At 37.3% G+C, this 22457-nt stretch overlaps 1 protein-coding gene across 2 annotated transcripts in view; it reads left to right on the top strand.

Moving 5' to 3' along the window:
- Positions 1-22457, top strand: part of HSPA12B (heat shock protein family A (Hsp70) member 12B) — a 184174-nt gene that overhangs the window by 112730 nt on the left and 48987 nt on the right. For both annotated transcript variants that reach the window (XM_053704327.1, XM_053704328.1), the window contains exons 8-9: positions 4105-4276; positions 7109-7195. In XM_053704327.1, coding sequence (XP_053560302.1) covers positions 4105-4276; positions 7109-7195 — 259 coding nt within the window. The remainder of the gene's footprint in view (positions 1-4104; positions 4277-7108; positions 7196-22457) is intronic.

Below are 22457 nucleotides of genomic sequence, written 5' to 3'. Positions count from 1 at the left end.
ATAATACATTCAAATTTCTATAGCTCTTAAAGTCAAAATTAAATAGTCATGATTAAGAATGAGGAAGCAATTGTAAACATCTTTCAAATGTATTTCTGTAATCAAATGTACTTTGTTCTCTTGGTATGATTTGTTGAAGAGTAAACCTAGGTAGGTTGATAGAAACTAAAGAGTGTGCACGTGTCTGCATTCTATGGCAGCATTGTCTGCAACTCTTGCTATAAACATTGTTACAAACATTACTGCCTTATAGGTAAAGACACATGCACACTTCTGAGCTCACCTAGGATTACTCTTTAACAAAGGATATGTGAACTAAGCAAAAATAGAAATACATTTAAAAATTGTTCAACATTTCATGCTCTATAAATCTATTTAAGTTTTTGTCCCTTTAAGAGTCCTTATAAAGAGCATTTATTATGCACTATGCTGAAACCCTCCTCAGTGCTCCATTTGCCTCTGATGCACACTCACAAGAAGTACTGCAGTATTGGCTGAAAGTGTAAAGTCCTATGTCATTCTATAAAATCAATAGGGCGGGGTTTGTGAACTTTGAGAGTGTGTGCCCAGGTTAGTGATATCCTTCTACTCTTGCATGCCATTGGTCCCTGAGTATATATAAAGCAACATAGCAGTGAGAGCTGGTGGTGGCTTGTATCATGTCAGCAATAACTCAGTTTGTGGCATGTATCATGTCAGCAATAACTCAGTTTGTGGCATGTATCATGTCAGCAATAACTCAGTTTGTGGCATGTATCATGTCAGCAATAGCTCAGTTTGTGGCATGTATCATGTCAGCAATAACTCAGTTTGTGGCATGTATCATGTCAGCAATAGCTCAGTTTGTGGCATGTATCATGTCAGCAATAACTCAGTTTGTGGCATGTATCATGTCAGCAATAGCTCAGTTTGTGGCATGTATCATGTCAGCAATAACTCAGTTTGTGGCATGTATCATGTCAGCAATAACTCAGTTTGTGGCATGTATCATGTCAGCAATAACTCAGTTTGTGGCATGTATCATGTCAGCAATAGCTCAGTTTGTGGCATGTATCATGTCAGCAATAACTCAGTTTGTGGCATGTATCATGTCAGCAATAACTCAGTTTGTGGCATGTATCATGTCAGCAATAACTCAGTTTGTGGCATGTATCATGTCAGCAATAGCTCAGTTTGTGGCATGTATCATGTTAGCAATAACTCAGTTTGTGGCATGTATCATGTCAGCAATAACTCAGTTTGTGGCATGTATCATGTCAGCAATAACTCAGTTTGTGGCATGTATCATGTCAGCAATATCTCAGTTTGTGGCATGTATCATGTCAGCAATAACTCAGTTTGTGGCATGTATCATGTCAGCAATAACTCAGTTTGTGGCATGTATCATGTCAGCAATAACTCAGTTTGTGGCATGTATCATGTCAGCAATAACTCAGTTTGTGGCATGTATCATGTCAGCAATAACTCAGTTTGTGGCATGTATCATGTCAGCAATAACTCAGTTTGTGGCATGTATCATGTCAGCAATAACTCAGTTTGTGGCATGTATCATGTCAGCAATAACTCAGTTTATGGCATGTATCATGTCAACAATAACTCAGTTTGTGGCATGTATCATGTCAGCAATAACTCAGTTTGTATCATGTCAGCAATAACTCAGTTTGTGGCATGTATCATGTCATCAATAACTCAGTTTGTGGCATGTATCATGTAAGCAATAACTCTGTGGCATGTATCATGTCAGCAATAACTCAGTTTGTGGCATGTGTCATGTCAGCGAAAACTTAGTTTGTGGCATGTATCACGTCAGCTATATGTCTGTTTCTAGCTTGTATCATTTCAGTGATAACTCATTTTGTGGCATGTTTCATGTCAGCAATAACTGAATATGTGGTATTTATCATGTCAGCGATAACTCGGTTTGTGGCATGTATCATGTCATTAATAGCTCATTTTGTGGCATGTATCATTTCAGTGATAACTCATTTTGTGGCATGTTTCATGTCAGCGATAACTGAATATGTGGTATTTATCATGTCAGCGATAACTCGGTTTGTGGCATGTATCATGTCATTAATAGCTCATTTTGTGGCATGTATCATGACAGCAATAACTCAGTTTATGGCTTGTATTATGTCAGCGATAATTTAGTTTGTAGCTTGTATCATGTCAGCGATAGCTTGTTTATGGCATGTATCATGTTAGCAATGTCAGTTTGTGGCATGGTCATGGATCATGTCAGCGATAAGTCAATTTGTGGCTTGTATCATGTCAGTGATAACTGAGTTTGTGGAATGTCTCATATCAGCTATAACTCAGTTTGTGATTGTAGCATATCAGTGATAATACTGTGGCATATATCATGTCAGCAATAATTTAATTTGTGGCATGTATCATGTTAGTAATAACTCTGTTTGTGGCATGTATCATGTTGGCAATGTCAGTTTGTGTCATGGATCATGTCAGGGATAAGTCAGTTTGTGGCATGGATCATGTCAGCAGTAAGTCAGTTTGTGACATGTATCACCTCATTGATAACTCTGTTTTCATCTTACAAGTTACCTCTGAGTCTCTGAGCAGACCCTGGGTTTGAATGTAGGTGTAAGGGGCACATGCAGTATGTGCACGAGCCCTTATCATAGAATTTACTAGATGTATGTTTGTTAATACACGTATATTGCAAAAATGCTTCTATTCAAACTGAAACGCTCTAATTAATGTTTTTGGCAATATTTTCCTGTTAAATTAGTTTTATACACACTTCTGCCAATTATTACATTTCCTTTAGCAGGGATCTGCACCTATGCTGAAGCATGCTGGGAATTGTGGTTTCCCATGCATGGCCTAAGAGGTTTCCAGATAGGGTGAGTTACACATGCTGCAGGGTTGCAGGGTGGAACATGTATTGAGCCTCTGGACATCACATGAATAGAGCTGATGAGCAACACAATGCATGTTCCTCCCTGCACACCCTGCAGCATGTGTAACTCATAGGTGTCCAGGAAAGCATGGCCGAGGTGGCAACCAGGGTTGGTTTGATGCCTTGGGCACAAATGGCATAGGTTCACCACCTTTGCACTAGGATATGGGGGGGATTTGGTTCATAGAGAAACATCATTTGGAGGGATACATTTGTGAGCAAATTATTTCTATATTTAAACGTTTTACTTTCCATAAGGGTCATTGGTAAAGGACACTTCATTATGTTTTCTGCCTAATAATTCAAATGCAGTTCACAAGAACCAAAAATGTTTAGTTTCATATCACCACGTGGTACAAAAAATAGAAATGCTTCACTATAAAAACTGTTTTGCTATAGAAAATATATTTGCCCCCCCCAAAAAAAAATAAAAATAAATTGACACTGAGATAGAATGTATTACACACAATGTTATGATGAAGCACTTTGAAAAGATTTGATAATATTTATTAAAGGGGATGGCAAACACTGTAATCAAAACATTTCCTGTTAGAGTCAACAAAAATCTCAATTTCTTGACTTTAGCAGAAAAGATCAGATAACAAACTGCAAATTAGGGAGATATATTTATCATGGCTTGGCTTGGGAATATTTCCATGTGCTTTTTCAGTTTTAGGACCGGGAAATCCACAATTTTGAGTCTTATATCGCATGACAAAGTGTAAAAGAATGAAAGTAAATTGTAAATTTGTTTTACGTTGCTTAGGCATTTTATTTTGTTTTCTCAAATTGTTTGCTGTCCCTTTAAAGGGATATGAAACCCCCAAAAAACATCTTTAATGATTCAGATAGAGCTTCTAATTTGTTCCTATTATCAATTTTTCTTTGTTGGTTTTTTTGTTCAGCACATTTGGTAGCTACATTTAGCCACCCATAAGCAAGTGCTGCCCAGGGTGCCAAACCAAAAATTGGCCAGCTCCTAAGCTTACATTCCTGCTTTTCAAATAAAGATAACCAAGAGAACGAAGACTAATGGATAATAGGAGTAAATTAGAAAGTTGCTGTTCTATCTGAATCATGAAAGTAAATATGTGAGTTTCATATCCCTTTAGTAACTATGGCCCATTCATTCTGTTAAACAAATCGCTACAGACCATTTCCTATTGTCCCTTCATCATATATAGGCTGGTTTAGTATCTCCTGAAAATCCTGAGCAGCTGCTAATTGCTTTGGAGCCTGAAGCTGCCTCAATTTACTGCCGAAAACTCCGACTCCATCAACTCATTGATCTTAGCTCTAAGGCATTTTTCAATGGCTATTCAACCGACCGCACAATAGACTCCAGCTTCAGACAAGGTGAGTAATATGTCATTCAATTGGGGGATTTGTCACAACGTTCTTTAGAAAGTGGAGGTAGACATACACACATGCACGTGCAAAGACATACACACATGCACGTGCAAAGACATACACACATGCACGTGCAAAGATATACACACATGCATGGGCAAAGACATACACACATGCATGTGCACAGACATAGTCACATGCACACACATGCAAAGACATACACACATGCACGTGCAAAGACATACACGCATGCACGTGGAAAGACATACACACATGCACGTGCAAAGACATACACACATGCACATGCAAAGACATACACGCATGCACGTGCAAAGACATACACACATGCACGTGCAAAGACATACTCACATTAGGGTTGCCACCCGTCCCTTAAAATACAGAACACTTATAAATTACACATGCTGCAGGGTGTGCAGGGAGGGATATGAATAGTGCTGTCCAGAAACACAATACATGTTGCTCCCTGCACACCCTGCAGCATGTGTAACTCATAAGTGTCCAGGAAAACATGGCTGAGGTGGCAACCCTAACTCACATGCACGTGCAAAGACATACACACATGCACGTGCAAAGACATACACACATGCATGTGCAAAGACATACACACATGTATGTGCACAGACATACTCACATGCACACACATGCAGACATACACACATGCACGTGCAAAGACATACACGCATGCACATGCAAAGACATACACACATGCACGTGCAAAGACATACACACATGCATGTGCACAGACATACTCACATGAACACATGCAAAGACATACACACATGCACGTGCAAAAGGCATACTCACATGCATGCACATGCAAAGACATACACACATGCACATGCAAAGACATGCTCACATGCACACACATGCAAAGACATACACACATGCACGTGCAAAGACATGCTCACATGCAAAGACATATACACATGCACGTGCAAAGACATACAAACATACACGTTCAAAGACATAGTCACATGCACACACATGCAAAGACATACACACATGAACGTGCAAAGACATACACACATGAACGTGCAAAGACATACACACATGCACGTGCAAAGACATACACACATGCATGTGCACAGACATACTCACATGAACACATGCAAAGACATACACACATGCATGTGCACAGACATACTCACATGCACACACATGCAAAAACATACACACATGCTCGTGCAAAAGGCATACTCACATGCATGCATATGCAAAGACATACACACATGCACGTGCAAAGACATACAAACATGCACATTCAAATACATACACGCATACACGTTCAAAGACATATGCAAGTGCAAAGACATACTCACATGAACACACATACAGGTGCAAAGACATACTCACATGCACATGCAAAGACATACACACGTGCACATACATACTCACATGCAGACACACATGCATGCACGTTCAAAGACATAGTCACAAGCACACACATGCAAAGACATACACACATGAATGTGCAAATACATACTCACATGCACACACATGCAAAGACATACACACATGCATGTGCACAGACATACTCCCAAGCAGACACATGCAAAGACATACACACATGCACGTTCAAAGGCATACTCGCATGCAAGCAAATGCAAAGACATTCTCACATGCACACACATCCAAACACATACAAACATGCACATTCAAAGACATACACGCATGCACGTTAAAAGACATAGTCACATGCACACACATGCAAAGACATACACACACGAATGTGCAAAGACATACACATATGCAAGTGCAAAGACATACTCGTATGCAGGTGCAAAGACATACACACCTGCACATGCAAAGACCTACACACATGCACGTGCAGAGACATACTCACATGCAGACACATGCAAAGACATACACACATGCACGTTCAAAGGCATACTCACATGCACGCAAATGCAAAGACATGCTAAGACATACACACATGCACGTGTAAACACATACAAACATGCACATTCAAAGACATACACGCATGCACGTTCAAAGACATAGTCACAAGTACACACATGCAAAGACATACACATATACAAGTGCAAAGACATACACACGTGCACATGCAAAGACATATACACATGTATTTGCAAAAAAAAGACATACACTTATGCGCACACACTAGGGCAGTGATGGCTAACCTTGGCATCTCAGATGTTTTGAAACTACATTTCCCATGATGCCTAGGCACTCTGCAGTCTAGTGGAGCATCATGGGAAATGTATTTCCAAAACACCAAGGGTGCCAAGGTCAGCCATCACTGCATTATGATATCAAACCACTAACTGAGGTTTTTCGTATTCATCATTATGTCTTCTTTATTAAAAGGAACTTCATATCAGTCATGTAAAATAAAAGGGTATAAAATAAAGGCATATGGTACCCATAATCATGCATATTAAAGCGCACCATGTATACCTGAGTAATATTTTTCACCTAAAAATATAATGTTAATTAAAATCTGTTTAAGGGTAAACTAATACTGCAGTATTCATCCTGTACTTCCTACTATTCCTCACCAGCTGATAAGGACAACTATTTCACTATTGGAGAGTGACCTCTGCAAATGTGACAAGACGGTGATGCTTTATTTAGGAAGGCTACATAGGTTTTTATTATTATTTTAAAAAATTAACTTCATTTTGCAATGCCCCAATTTATAGAAAACACAGAAAAAACGTTGACTGCAATATCCCTTTAAATAAATCTTGCATAATCACAAAAAGTCTGTAAATCTACTTTGGCATTAATGTCACTGCAGCTAGTATTGTATAAATGCATTTATATTTCATAAAGATTGTATTTTTTATTTACTAGCAAGAGAGCAGCTCCGACGATCTCGACACAGTCGGACATTTCTAGTGGAGACCGGAATGGGCGAGCTATGGTCAGAAATGCAAGCAGGTAATATTGGCATTTCACATTGTTTTAGCCAAGGGTCAAGTCCTACAAGACAAAGTGTGGGATCTCACCAAGACTTCCATCCTCCCTCACAATTAATATTGTTTCATATATATATATATATATATATACACACACACACACACACTGTATTTATATGTGTATATATTCTATAGACTTTGGTTAATGAAAGCAAATTAAATCCAATGAAGAGTTGAATGGTTGCCTTTGGGCCAGAGAGTCCTCCTCTGTCACAGAGTCTCACCCACTTAAGGTGCAATAGTTCTATTTCTGCTGAGGGGAGCTAAATAACCCCAGAGCAAGTCATACAGAAATGTAAGCCCCATGTGTAATAAACGATAATAAAGATAATATTCATAACAGGGGTGATAACACAGCAGGACCGCTGACAGTCTTACATTTAGTTTATTGTGGGAAGTGTTAATGTCCATTACTAGAGGATCTCACTATCCCTCCACCAGAAGCAGCAGGGTTTACTGAAGTGCTTCTGTTCTCTGTCCAGAGGGAACTTAGTTCCTCCTGCAAAAATAGTGCAGGAACTCCGTTCCCATGCGTTCCCGCCCGACTTGACCCCTGGTTTTAGCACAGCTGACAATTTCTGTTAAAAAAAAGTAAGCAGGATAATGGATGTATTGGCCACACCCACAGATGGTTTCCATAGCTACATCCCCAAACATTCCATATGATAAGCTCTACCCATTCCTTATAATTCAGACTACATCAGTAAGCTCCCATCAACCACCACCTCCTTAGGAGGGCATCCCTGGCACCCACAGGGAGCTGACCCGGGCTCTGATACTCTGGTTGCAGTACTCGCTAACTCTTAACATAATCCACCCACCTACTTAAATGAGTCATGTCAGCAGGACTGCACAGAGATTATTATTATTATGGTCTAAAAATTGTTGTTGTTTCTTTTTTTTTTTACTGAAGAATGTATTCTACAAGACTCATAACCCTGATAGTGCAACATTATACACAGTGATTGCTTAATCAGTGCTGAAGCTCATTAATATTTGTATGTAATTGGTTACAGCAAAATAGATAAGAAAAATATCATCAAGAGGCTTCTTAGGGTTATGTCCCTGGAGTGCAAAACAATGCTTTACAGCTTTAAATGCTTTTAAAATATTTATTTTGTTTTCAGATATTATTCAGTGTGTTGATAAGTGCTTATATAAACTATATATATATATATAAAAACAATGTGTTTAAATGTACCTTTAACACAAGTTATAATACATGAGCCACGGCTATTCTGGAATGATATATTTATAGTATATATATATATATATATATATATATATATACACTGTTTATAGACAGAAATGAAAAGGTATGTTTTTGTTATTAGTCTATCGTGCAGAGGAAGTTATTGCACATATTATAAATTATTATTAATTTAAAGTGACAGTAAACACCTTGCAATTTTTAAATAAAATGTTTAGTTATGTGTAATAAAACTAATTTGCTGTGGAGGTTTGTGGTTTAGGGGTTAATACATTTATTAGATAGTTTGGGTTGTGGGGGGGTGGCAGTTTAGGGGTTAATAAGTTTATTAGGCATTGCGATGTGGGGGGATGGCGGTTTAAGGGTTGATATTGTACATGCTGTTTGTTAAGGCTTCCAGGGAATTACGGTACTTTTATACTCAGTGCAAGGCTTGCTGTGACTGCCTATGTGTGGTGAGCTGAAAATGGAGTAAAATATCCCCACTCTGCACACGTAAGTCCTTGCGCTGAATCTGTGATACTGACTAGCGACGCCAGTTCTATGTTAGTTTATGGGAGTAAAAACTGCAGCCGACGTATCATAAATATGCGTGTAACTTGTCTGCTGCTCCGTATATGTGATCGCTCGATTAGACTAAAAATTTCCGACGCTGGTTTTTGTGCCCATCGCCCTAGGAGTGTGCATGTGTTTAAAACAGTCGATGGCTGCAGTGTTTGCAACTATGTTTAACGCTGATACAAACAATGTTGCAAACACTGCTCCCTGGTGGCTTAAAGGGGCATAAAACCCAAATTGTTTCTTTCATGACTCAGATAGAGCATGTCATTGTAAACAATTTTCTAATTTACTTTTATTATCACATTTTTTTTATTCTTTTGATATCTTTTTTTAAAAACGGGAACAGTAGAGTGCACGTGTCTGGAGCACTAAATGGCAGCAGTTTTGCAAGAATGTTATCCATTTGCAAGACCACTAGAGGGCAGCACTATTTCCTGCTATGAAGTGCTCCAAATGCCTACCTAGGTAGCTCTTCAACACAGAATATCATGGGAGCAAAGCACATTTTCATAATAGAAGAAAATTTAAAACTTTTTTTAAAATTGTTTGGGTTTCATATCCCTTTAAGATACATGCACGCTCCTGAGATCATCAAGAAATACTCCTTAACAAAGGATACCAAGAGAACTAATCTAAATTGATAATATAAGTAAATTAAAAAGTGATTTAAAATGTCAGGCTCGATCCAATCACTTTAGGTTTAGTTTTGACTTTAATGTCCCTTTAAGCCAGGTTCAGCTGCACTACATAAATGGTGGCTGCAGTTTTGCTAATGATAAACAATTGCAGCACAATTAATGTTAATTTGTTTTTAAAATGTTAAGATTTGGCTGATCTGTTATTCAATAGCACTGATATTCAAACCTGTCCTCAGTCCTCCCCAACAGGCCAGGTTTTCTGGATTCCCTTGGATGAGAGCAGTAAAATAACCATGGTTACTAATCAGCTGATTATTTCACCTGTGCTCCAGTTTAGATATCCTCAAAATGTGACCTGTCATGAAATCCAGTGATTTATAGTTACACAACACAAGGTGTTCAATGTCCATTTAAAGGGACAATATTCACTAGAATTGTTATTGTTTAATAAGATAGATAATTCCTTTATTACCCATTCCGAGTTTTGCATAACCAACACGGTTATATTAATATAATTTTTACCCCTGTGATTACATTGTATCTAAACCTCTGCAGACTGACCCCTTATGTCAGTTCTTTTGGCAGACTTGCAATGTAGCCAATCAATGCTGACTCATAAATAACTCCATGGGAGTGAGCACAATATTATCTATATGACACACATGAACAAGCGCTATTCTAACTGTGAAAAACTGTCCAAATGCACTGAAATAACAGGCAGCCTTCAATGTCTTATAAATTATCATATGAGCCTACCTAGATTTGGCTTTCAACTAAGAATACTAAAAGAACAAAGCAAATTTGATGATAAAAGTAAATTGGAAAGTTGTTTAAAATTGCTTGTCCTATCTGAATTAGGAAAGTTTAATTTTGACTAGACTGTCCCTTTAAAGACATGCTACATATCTGATAAACTGTATTAAAGGGAAACTATATTAAAGGGAAATTCAACTCAACGTGTAATCTCCTTATAAAATGTTTAATTATGCAAAATAAAATATTGTTGCACTATACACGTTATTTATTGTTCCTGCTTTTTCTGTAAATGTCTCTGAAAACTGTGCTTGTTCACTCCCTCCCAGTGCATCGGATATAATTAAAGGAACATTATGTTAGGACTTAAATGATTCAGACAGAGCATGCAATGTTAAGAGTCTATTCTCAAACACGCTTAGTTATCTGAAGATTACATAAGAACCATAGGCCCAACAAGACTGCCCAAAATTTCCAGGCATTCTTGAAGTCCCCCACAATGTTTGTCATTATCACTTCTAATGGAGGTTTATTCCATTAATCAATAACCCTTTCTGTGATATTCTTTATTGAACAGCATATCTAGGTAGCTCGCTCAGCAGCAGCAATGCACTACTGGAAGCTAGCTGGTGATTGATTGGTGGCTACACACATATGCCTCTTATCAGTGGCTCTTCAGAAGCAATCAGCTAGGTCCCAGTAGTTTTCTAATACATTCTATACAAGCTTCTTTACATGTTTCCCTAATTGACCACAGCAAAGGAGACACTCATAATAGATTCCCCAGACTTTTCAAGAGGTGTATACCTGAATTGTTCTTGATTTTCAAAACTTCTTTTGCCAAACATTTAATCAGCTGATGTAACTATGCAATAAGTTTAACATCCCTACATTATAATGGGTTACACTACATCTACATGCCCATTATTCCATATAACTCAAGGACATTGCAAGCTTAACAAATATTTGGAACATGAGCTCATCTTTCATTTCTGCAAAAAAGACAAACAGATACATAAAACAGCGAGTAAAGTAGATAGCGTCTCTCTGCGGAGTATTATCAGACACAAACCGTACGTCTGACTTGTGACAGAAATATACTGCAAATTAAGAGTATTTTTTCAGTACAGACTGTTGCTGCCTTCAGGGTAATTGCGTCCGGGATATTGTGAGACATTGGGTTAAACACAGCACTTGATCGCTGCTTTTCGCATTATCTTGGCTGGATATAAAATTGCTGAGCACGAGGTGTGATATTGATTTTTCAGAAGGGAGTAGGAAAATAAAATCTTTAAAGATGTATTTATGTTTTTCCTCCTTAATAAACAGAGAAGAGGGTTATAGCCATTAATAGGAGCATATTATTTAAAGGAACAATACTACAAGTCGTCCAAATTTTACAAAAATATTATTCAATAATTCTTCCATGGGAGATTTTATTTTTTTATTTAAAAGGAGATTTTAATGCCATAAGCAAATGCTCTGGTTTATTATTATGTAATTGTCAAATTAAATCGAAATGTTTAAGCTCTACAGTAAGGAAAATACATCATTAAAGGGACGTGAAAAACACAATTTTTAAAAAAGTTTCCACTTGATTTTTATTATGAAATTTATTTTTGTTCTCACTGTATTCTTTTTTAAAAGAGAATACTTAGGTAGATCGTGTGCACATTACAGAAAAAAACTTCTGTTCTGCTTTAGCGGTCACAGGCATATTACAGCCACAGTACTATGAAGTAATACTAGACGCTTATTAGGCACCACAGAATTATGATTAATACAATATCTTGATAACAATATATTACTTAGACTAGCACAAAGAGGAGCATAACAGTGATCATTCAGGCAGGCCAAACGCTGTCTTTTACTTTTTAAGATATGCAGTACTATAAGACCAATAGATAACTCTAACAGCTGAATACACAGCAGTCGATTTATATATACAGCTGATTGTAAACATTCGCTAAGTCCAAATAACTTAAAATCCTATCATAGAGAAACTTTTAATCTCTGGTGGAAAAGCAAATATATATGATCAATACAAGTGTGGATAATAACATGTATAAAAACGGCTTAGCTGTGACACACAGAAGCAAACTTCACAGCTGAGAGTTTGCAACACAATTATACCTGTTGCACATTTAATTAACTGATACTTTTAGGGCTCCATGTACTAAGCAGTCAGCGAGCTACCCGCAACAAATCTCGCGTCAAAACTCGCAAACTGATATGTACAAAGTCGTCAACTATGTTCAAACTCGCATCTTTAAAATTGCGAGCGTACTTATCCGCCAAACCTCGCTACCTCTCCATTTTTCACTGTAATTAGACACATTTGACCACCAACTCGCCAAAAACGAATGTACTAAAAAATCTATTTGTCCGCTCGCTACAATTTCCGCTCCCACCTCGTTATTTTTGCCTCGCCACCTTTTAGGTGGCGGGCAAGGTACAAAACAATAGGAAAGTCAATCTAGACGCCAGTCTAGACATATATAAAAAGCAGTAATATCAGCATTGTACAGCATAACTGGCATCTAATTTGTCTCTCATTTCCATGTACATAAATTGCGCCAAATTTGTCGACTGTAATTAAAGAGTAATCTATATTTTAAATTTGTATTGTATAGTTGTCAATCTTTATAATTATTTTTATATTAATATTTATATATTATCAGATCCAGATGAAGCCATATCCAAATTGTAAATAAATATTACAAAAATAACGCTCTGTTATCACTCTTCAAAAAATTTTGAACAATAATAAAGTTGTTTAGATAAGTTGAACTTTTATAGGAGCAAAATTCTATTCCCGCGACTACTATGATGTTCGTGACACCTTGCATGTCACGTGTTAATAATTGGCCAGACAATTCAACTGAAAGTTAAGTACATCAGCTTAGTCGCGGCGAGCGAGGCGTCAAATTTATCAATAATCCGCCACTGCTCGCGGCGGGCTAGACTTGTCTATTTATTGGGGGATTATTAGTACATAGTGACAGCGGACACCATTTCGCCCGCGGAGAGTAACGGCGAGTTTATCTGCGTCTAAAATGACGGATGAATTGACAGCTTAGTACATGGAGCCCTTAATGTTTGCAACCTCAGAGTTAATAACAAGAATATAGTATTATATCTATTGTTTTGTTATTTGACCACAGTACTTATTGCTTTAATCTTAATATAATCACAAGTATTGACTTAAGAGATTCATTTAGCAACGATTGTTTAACACTATATCAGCTAATCCTAAGCATGAGTCAGTGATATATATATGGAAACTGCACATTCAGTGTGCAGAAGCAGATAAGAGTCTCTGCTTAAAAACAATACACTGTGACAACTATACTATCTGATAATACAGCAATCAAGTGGGCTCCATATATATCATATAATATATGCTATGTAGTCAACCAACAATTATTTAAGATTTTCTCTATAAGGGGAGAATTTTAATACAATACCAGATGCATGCTGGTTTATAATAATATAAGGGTTGACTATTTCTGACTATAACAAAATTTATGGAACAACCTTAATCTGATTATAAGACTCTGCTGACATATGCTTTAGTTTGTTTATATCTATAGCTATCTTCTCAGTAATAAACGTATCTATATTCGCTATACAGTGTGAAATACTAACTTTATTTGATAAGTATTTTATAAGAATAAGAATCAATCGTTTACTATACATGAGATCATCAAACTAATATTTGAGATTTAAATACAACGTTTTAACTTGTGTTACTAGGAACACACCAATATGAATACCTAAGTATACACCAAGCACACTGACTGCTAAACCTATGATTCACGTTTTGCTCTCATTAATGTGCCCCATACAATTCTAATATCGTAGAATTTCAAGATAATTTGTGTAACAATTAAATAAGTTAACCTTTCCCTGCAATGAACTTATGGTTAACTTTAAATAGTTAACTGCAGTGTTAATATATGAAACATTGAGTATCAATATCATTTCCATAAGTGCAGGGGTTAATATACTTTATATTTCAATTGTATACACCCTATCTATATAACAACTGAAGATTGTTATATCCAGACACCACAGTGATAAAAGATACATAATTTATCACTCCCCAGGTAGCTTTTGTTTTTAATTGCACATCTATTTATTTTATCTCCGTTTTTTTGCGTACTAATAAAAGTTATGTTTTAATTATTTCAAGCGTACTCCCCTTACCATTGGTACTCTATCTTTAAAATTACACACATAGTGTGTCATAAGAGGACTACAAGAGTGCTATAAGTGTATTCTTTCATGGCCTTTGGGCCTATGTTTTTTCTGTAATGTATACAATACACAGCACCATCTACCCAATGGTTATATGAAACCAGTAACCTATATAGGGTGTAGTCACAAGAATTAAAAAAGGCAGTGCCATTGAAATCCTTTTCTTGCTTCAAATTAGATCGTGTGCACATGTCTGGAGCACTACATTACAACTAGACGTGTATACGGCTATTTTGTGCTGTTCCGAATGCTGAAAAGCATTGTTGCTCAAAAGCATTGTTGCAAAACTGTTGTAAAATTAGACGTGTTATATCATAAGCCACATTCTGCAATTTTCGGGTCCGGATTTATTATTGTGAAAGTGCAACAGTCTAAGATCTGTGAAAATACAGATCTTAGTGTGTTGCACTTTCACAAGAAGAAATCTGGCTCCGAAAATTGTCGAATGTGGCTTATGATATAACACGTCTAATTTTACAACAGTTTTGCAACAATGCTTTTGAGCACTAGATGGCAGCAGAGTCCGTCATTCTTACAAACTTTTAAAATATTGTATAATCTGAATCATGAGAAAGTTTAGGTTTCATGTCACTGCAATCTCCTGCACCAGCCATGGGGGCTATTTGCATATTCTTATATCTTTACTGATTGGCACGCCAGCCATATCATGCTTACTAATGCAACTGATGTTTAACCCATTTGCTGCTTGTCAGTACTGCGATGGGAGACGTCCTTCTCAGCCAGTGAACTGTTGAGTTTTGTACAATCATGTATTTCTTGATTTAAAATGCTTTTATTAAAAGAAAACCTGTTAACTTTCTTTCATATGCATTTTATTTTACTTAACCATTTGGCTAAATGTAGCCACCAATCAGCAAGCAGTACCCAGGGTGCTGAACCAAAAATGGCCTGGCTTTCCGCTTTTAAAATAAAGATACCAAGAGAACAAAGAAAATGTGATATTAGGAGTAAATTAGAAAGTTGCTTAAAATTGAAAGATCTTCTATGTGAATCATAAAAGAAAATAATTGTGGGTTATATCCCTTAAAGGGACATTAAACAGTAAATAAAGGGCAGATATAAAGATGTATTAATAGGCAAGATTAGCTGAGCATAATATGTAGATGTATTTGTAATGATATTAGTTGTTTAATGGGATAGAAAGGTCAAAAGTGAAAGTGCATGCAAAAATATGTAAAGGTTATGACTGGTTTCTTTCATGTAATTGGCAAGAGTCCATGAGCTAGTGACATATGGGATATACAATCCTACCAGGAAGGGCAAAGTTTCCTAAACCTCAAAATGCCTATAAATACACCCCTCACCACACCCACAATTCAGTTTTACAAACTTTGCCTCCTATGGAGGTGGTGAAGTAAGTTTGTGCTAAGATTTCTACGTTGATATGCGCTTCTCAGCATTGCTGAAGCCCCATTCCTCTCAGAGTACAGCGAATGTCAGAGGGTCGTGAAGGGAGTATCACCTATTGAATACGATGATTTCTCTAACGGGGGTATTTTTCATGGGTTCTCTGTTATCGGTCGTAGAGATTCATCTCCTACCTCCCTTTTCAGATCGACAATATACTCTCAATTTACCATTACCTCTACTAAAGAACTGTTTTAGTACTGGTTTGGCTATCTGCTATATGTGGATGGGTGTCTTTTGGTAAATATGTTTTCATTACTTAAGACACTCTCAGCTATGGTTTGGCACTTTATGCAAATTATATAAAGTTCTAAATATATGTATTGTACTTATATTTGCCATGAGTCAGGTTCATGTATTTCCTTCTGCAGACTGTCAGTTTCATATTTGGGAATATAAACACTTTAGGAAATTTATTTCTTACCTGGGGTTTAGTTTTTTTCAATTTGACTACTTTTTGCATTTGCGGGTATTAGGCCCGCGGGTGCGTCAAATGTTAAACTTTATTGCGTCATTTTTGGCGCGAACTTTTTTGGCACGGAAAAATACGTTTTTGACGCAACTTCGTCATTTCCGGCGTCATACGTGACGCCGAGACCTTTCACACAGCGGCGTCATTAGTAACGCAAGTGTGTCATTTCCGGTCATTTTTGGCGCCAAAAAAGTTTACGTTACGTTGTGCGTCATACTTTTTCTTCATTATTTCAATACCCCATTGTTGTTTGCCTCCTGCTTTCTTTTCTATCAAGAGGCCTATGCTTTTGCATTTTTTCCAAAGAAAAAACAGTGGGTTTAAGGTGCGCAAATCTACCCCTGCACTACACACTAATCTGCTCCCATCAAGCAGATAATCAAAGAATAGGTACAAAGAGTAAAGGGTTGTGTGTATGCGCTCAACAGCTACGGGGAAAAAAGTATGGTAGTAGTATAGTATTCCTTATAAATAAGTGTGTTAGGGATGTGTTATACAGAGCTAATAGATTGGAATCTAAATATTCTTATATAGACGTATCATATAATATGGCTATTCATCTAAGAATGAATCCAGTAATAGAAACAGGTTTAGCAAGCATAAAATGTATTAATCCCAGATTTAAAAGATATATTAATCTGGATAAAACATACATATAAACATATATGATTGAATGTTAATATGACCGGTCATACGTTAGTACAAATCATCAATAAAAATAGCAATAAAATCCTGACGATATTAACAATTAAAATATAAGTGCAACTAAATCTAGAGAATTGTAGGGTAGTTGCTGCATATATGAATGAATCCACCTTTGTAGTACTGACACAAAAAGGGAGTGCAGTAAAAATATAAGTTCCAATGTGTTGGTATAAAAAGTTCCGTTTTTGCAATATGTTTGTTTTAAATATATGGCAAAGTTCCGTTATGGCAAAAAACTACTGGTATCAAAGTTCCGTTATAGGGAACTAGCTGGTGTTAGAAACAACATGTAGGGATAATGTTGTATTGGTTCTGTTAAAGTTCCATTCTGGTATTCCAATAGTTCATACAAAGGGTGTAAAATGAAGTGTTATACTTAAAAGTTTAAAAGTTACCTCTGACTTCCACGCTGTGGTGCCCTTACACCTCTATAGTGCCTACCTGCCCTTGTCTCGAGCTGAATCTTCCGTCTGGGTACGGCACAGGTGTCCAAAGCGGCTTCCAACAGCTGGTAACGTCAGGACGTAGAATGCGTGTCAAATGTAGGTCCGGTTAAGGATATGAAAACTCTGCGCAGAGTGCTTTAAAAGTTGACAAAGTAGTTCCCACGAATCCTTTGTAATCCTTGTAAATAATACTTCCTTATCACCTTGTGATTAATAGTCTAGCTCCATCAACGCGTTTCGCCATGTAACATGGCTTTATCAAGATGTTACAAGGCGAAATGCGTTGATGGAGCTAGACTATTAATCACAAGGTGATAAGGAAGTATTATTTACAAGGATTACAAAGGATTCGTGGGAACTACTTTGTCAACTTTTAAAGCACTCTGCGCAGAGTTTTCATATCCTTAACCGGACCTACATTTGACACGCATTCTACGTCCTGACGTTACCAGCTGTTGGAAGCCGCTTTGGACACCTGTGCCGTACCCAGACGGAGGATTCAGCTCGAGACAAGGGCAGGTAGGCACTATAGAGGTGTAAGGGCACCACAGCGTGGAAGTCAGAGGTAACTTTTAAACTTTTAAGTATAACACTTCATTTTACACCCTTTGTATGAACTATTGGAATACCAGAATGGAACTTTAACAGAACCAATACAACATTATCCCTACATGTTGTTTCTAACACCAGCTAGTTCCCTATAACGGAACTTTGATACCAGTAGTTTTTTGCCATAACAGAACTTTGCCATATATTTAAAACAAACATATTGCAAAAACGGAACTTTTTATACCAACACATTGGAACTTATATTTTTACTGCACTCCCTTTTTGTGTCAGTACTACAAAAGTGGATTCATTCATATATGCAGCAACTACCCTACAATTCTCTAGATTTAGTTGCACTTATATTTTAATTGTTAATATCGTCAGGATTTTATTGCTATTTTTATTGATGATTTGTACTAACGTATGACCGGTCATATTAACATTCAATCATATATGTTTATATGTATGTTTTATCCAGATTAATATATCTTTTAAATCTGGGATTAATACATTTTATGCTTGCTAAACCTGTTTCTATTACTGGATTCATTCTTAGATGAATAGCCATATTATATGATACGTCTATATAAGAATATTTAGATTCCAATCTATTAGCTCTGTATAACACATCCCTAACACACTTATTTATAAGGAATACTATACTACTACCATACTTTTTTCCCCGTAGCTGTTGAGCGCATACACACAACCCTTTACTCTTTTTGCATTTTTTCCCATTCCTGAAACTGTCATTTAAGGAAATAGATAATTTTGCTTTATATGTTGTTTTTTCTCTTACATTGAGCAAGATGTTCCAATCTGATCCTGCCTCTGAAGTTTCTGCTGGAACATTGCTGCCTGACATCGGCTCTACCAAAGCTAAGTGCATTTGTTGTAAAATTGTAGAAATTATTCCACCGATTGTCATTTGTAATAGTTCTCATGATAAACTTTTACATGCAGATAGTGTATCTATCAGTAATAGTACATTGCCAGTTGCAGTTCCTTCAATTTCTAATGTGCATGATATACCTGTAAATTTTAAAGAATTTGTTTCTGATTCTATTATGAAGGCTTTGTCTGCATTTCCACCTTCTAATAAACGTAAAAGGTCTTTTAAAACTTCTCATTTAGCTGATGAAATTTCAAATGACCAACAACATAATAATTCATCCTCTTCTGATGAGGATCTATCTGAAACAGAAAATCCTTCCTCAGATATTGACACTGACAAATCTACTTATTTATTTAAAATAGAGTATATGCGTTCTTTATTAAAAGAAGTGTTAATTACTTTGGATATTGAGGTAACCAGTCCTATTGACGTTCAGTCTAATAAACATTTAAATGCTGTTTTTAAACCTCCTGTGGTTTCCCCTGGTGTTTTCCCCATTCCTGAGGCTATTTCTGATATGATTTCTAAGGAAAGGAATAAGCCAGGTACTTCCTTTATTCCTTCTTCAAGGTTTAAGAGATTGTATCCTTTACCAGCAAAATCTATAGAGTTTTTGGAAAAGGTCCCCAAAGTTGATGGGGCTATTTCTACTCTTGCTAAACGTACCACTATTCCTATGGAAGATAGCACTTCCTTTAGGGATCCTTTAGATAGGAAACTTGAATCTTATCTAAGGAAGGCCTATTTATATTCAGGTCATCTTCTCAGACCTGCTATTTCTTTGGGTGATGTTGCGGCTGCATCAACTTTCTGGTTGGAAAATTTAGCGCAACATGAATTGGATTCTGACATATCTAGCATTGTTCGCTTACTGCAACATGCTAATCATTTTATTTGTGATGCAATTTTTTATACTATCAAAATTTATGTTAGATCCATGTCTTTAGCTGTATTAGCTAGAAGAGCTTTGTGGCTTAAATCTTGGAATGCTGATATGACATCTAAATCTAGATTACTATCTCTTTCTTTCCAAGGTAATAATTTATTTGGTTCTCAGTTGGATTCTATTATTTCAACTATCACTGGAGGAAAAGGAGTTTTTTTGCCTCAGGATAAAAAAACCTAAGGGTAAATCTAAGGCTTCTAACCGTTTTCGTTCCTTTCGTCAGAATAAGGAACAAAAACTCAATCCTCCTCCCAAGGAATCTGCTTCCAGTTGGAAGCCTTCCTCAAATTGGAATAAATCCAAGCCATTTAGGAAACCAAAGTCTGCCCCTAAGTCCGCATGAAGGTGCGGCCCTCATTCCAGCTCAGCTGGTAGGGGGCAGACTAAGGTTTTTCAAGGATTGTTGGATAAAATCTGTCCAAAATCATTGGATTCAGAGCATTGTCTCTCAAGGGTATCGAATAGGATTCAAAGTAAGACCTCCTGTGAGAAGATTTTTTCTCTCACGCATCCCTGTAAATCCAGTAAAAGCTCAGGCTTTTCTGAAGTGTCTTTCAGACCTGGAGTCTTCAGGGGTAATCATGCCAGTTCCTCTTCAGGAACAAGGTTTGGGGTTTTATTCAAACCTATTCATTGTACCAAAGAAAGAAAATTTGTTCAGACCAGTTCTGGATCTGAAAATTTTGAATCGTTATGTAAGAGTACCAACTTTCAAGATGGTGACTATAAGGAATATTCTGCCTTTTGTTCAGCAAGGACATTATATGTCCACAATAGACTTGCAGGATGCATACCTTCATATTCCGATTCATCCAGAACACTTTCAGTTTCTGAGATTCTCTTTTCTAGACAAGCACTACCAATTTGTTGCTCTTCCATTTGGCCTAGCAACAGCTCCAAGAATCTTTTCAAAGGTTCTGGGTACCCTACTATCTGTAATCAGAGAACATGGTATTGCGGTGTTTCCTTATTTGGACGATATCTTGGTACTAGCTCAGTCTTTACATACTGCAGAATCTCACACGAATCAACTAGTGTTGTTTCTTCGGAAACATGGTTGGAGGATCAATTTACCAAAAGGTTTTTTGATTCCTCAGACAAGGGTCACCTTTTTAGGCTTCCAGATAGATTCAGTGTCCATGACTTTGTCTCTAACAGACAAGAGACGTTTAAAATTGGTTGCAGCCTGCCGGCACCTTCAGTCTCAGTCATTCCCTTCAGTGGCTATGTGCATGGAAGTTTTAGGTCTCATGACTGCAGCATCGGACGCAATCCCCTTTGCTCATTTTCACATGAGACCTCTACAGCTTTGTATGCTGAATCAATGGTGCAGGGATTACACAAAGATATCACAATTAATATCCTTGAATCCCAATGTACAACACTCTCTGACATGGTGGATAGATCACCATCGTTTGGTTAAAGGGGCTTCTTTTGTTCGCCCAACCTGGACTGTGATCACAACAGATGCGAGTCTTTCAGGTTGGGGAGCTGTTTGGGGATCTCTGACAGCACAAGGGGTTTGGAAATCTCAAGAGGCAATATTACCAATAAATATTTTAGAACTCCGTGCAATTCTCAGGGCTCTTCAGTTCTGGCCTCTACTAAAGAGAGAACCATTAATTTGTTTTCAGACAGACAATATCACAACTGTTGCTTATGTCAATCATCAGGGTGGGACTCAAAGTCCCCAAGTTATGAAAGAAGTATCTCGGATACTTGCCTGGGCGGAATCCAGCTCCTGTCTAATCTCTGCGGTGCATATCCCAGGCGTAGACAATTGGGAGGCGGATTATCTCAGCCGCCAGACTTTACATCCAGGGGAGTGGTCTCTCCATCCAGATGTGTTTTCTCAGATTGTTCAGATGTGGGGGCTTCCAGAGATAGATCTCATGGCCTCTCATCTAAATAAGAAACTTCCCAGATACCTGTCCAGGGATGTTCAGGCGGAAGCAGTGGATGCGCTGACACTTCCTTGGTGTTATCAACCTGCTTACATCTTTCCACCTCTAGTTCTCCTTCCAAGAGTGATCTCCAAAATCATTATGGAACAGTCTTTTGTGTTGCTGGTGGCTCCAGCATGGTCACACAGGTTTTGGTATGCGGATCTGGTTCAGATGTCCAGTTGCCCGCCTTGGCCACTTCTGTTCCGGCCGGACCTACTATCTCAAGGTCCGTTTTTCCATCAGGATCTCAAATCATTAAATTTGAAGGTATGGAAATTGAACGCTTAGTTCTAAGTCATAGAGGTTTCTCTGACTCAGTGATTAATACTATGTTACAAGCTCGTAAATCTGTTTCTAGAAAGATTTATTATAGAGTTTGGAAGACTTACATTTCATGGTGTTCTTCTCATAAATT

Source organism: Bombina bombina, chromosome 2 (genome assembly GCF_027579735.1).
Source record: "Bombina bombina isolate aBomBom1 chromosome 2, aBomBom1.pri, whole genome shotgun sequence".
In the NCBI taxonomy this organism is placed as follows: Eukaryota; Metazoa; Chordata; class Amphibia; order Anura; family Bombinatoridae; genus Bombina; species Bombina bombina.
This window is presented reverse-complemented; position numbering and strand designations above follow the sequence as displayed.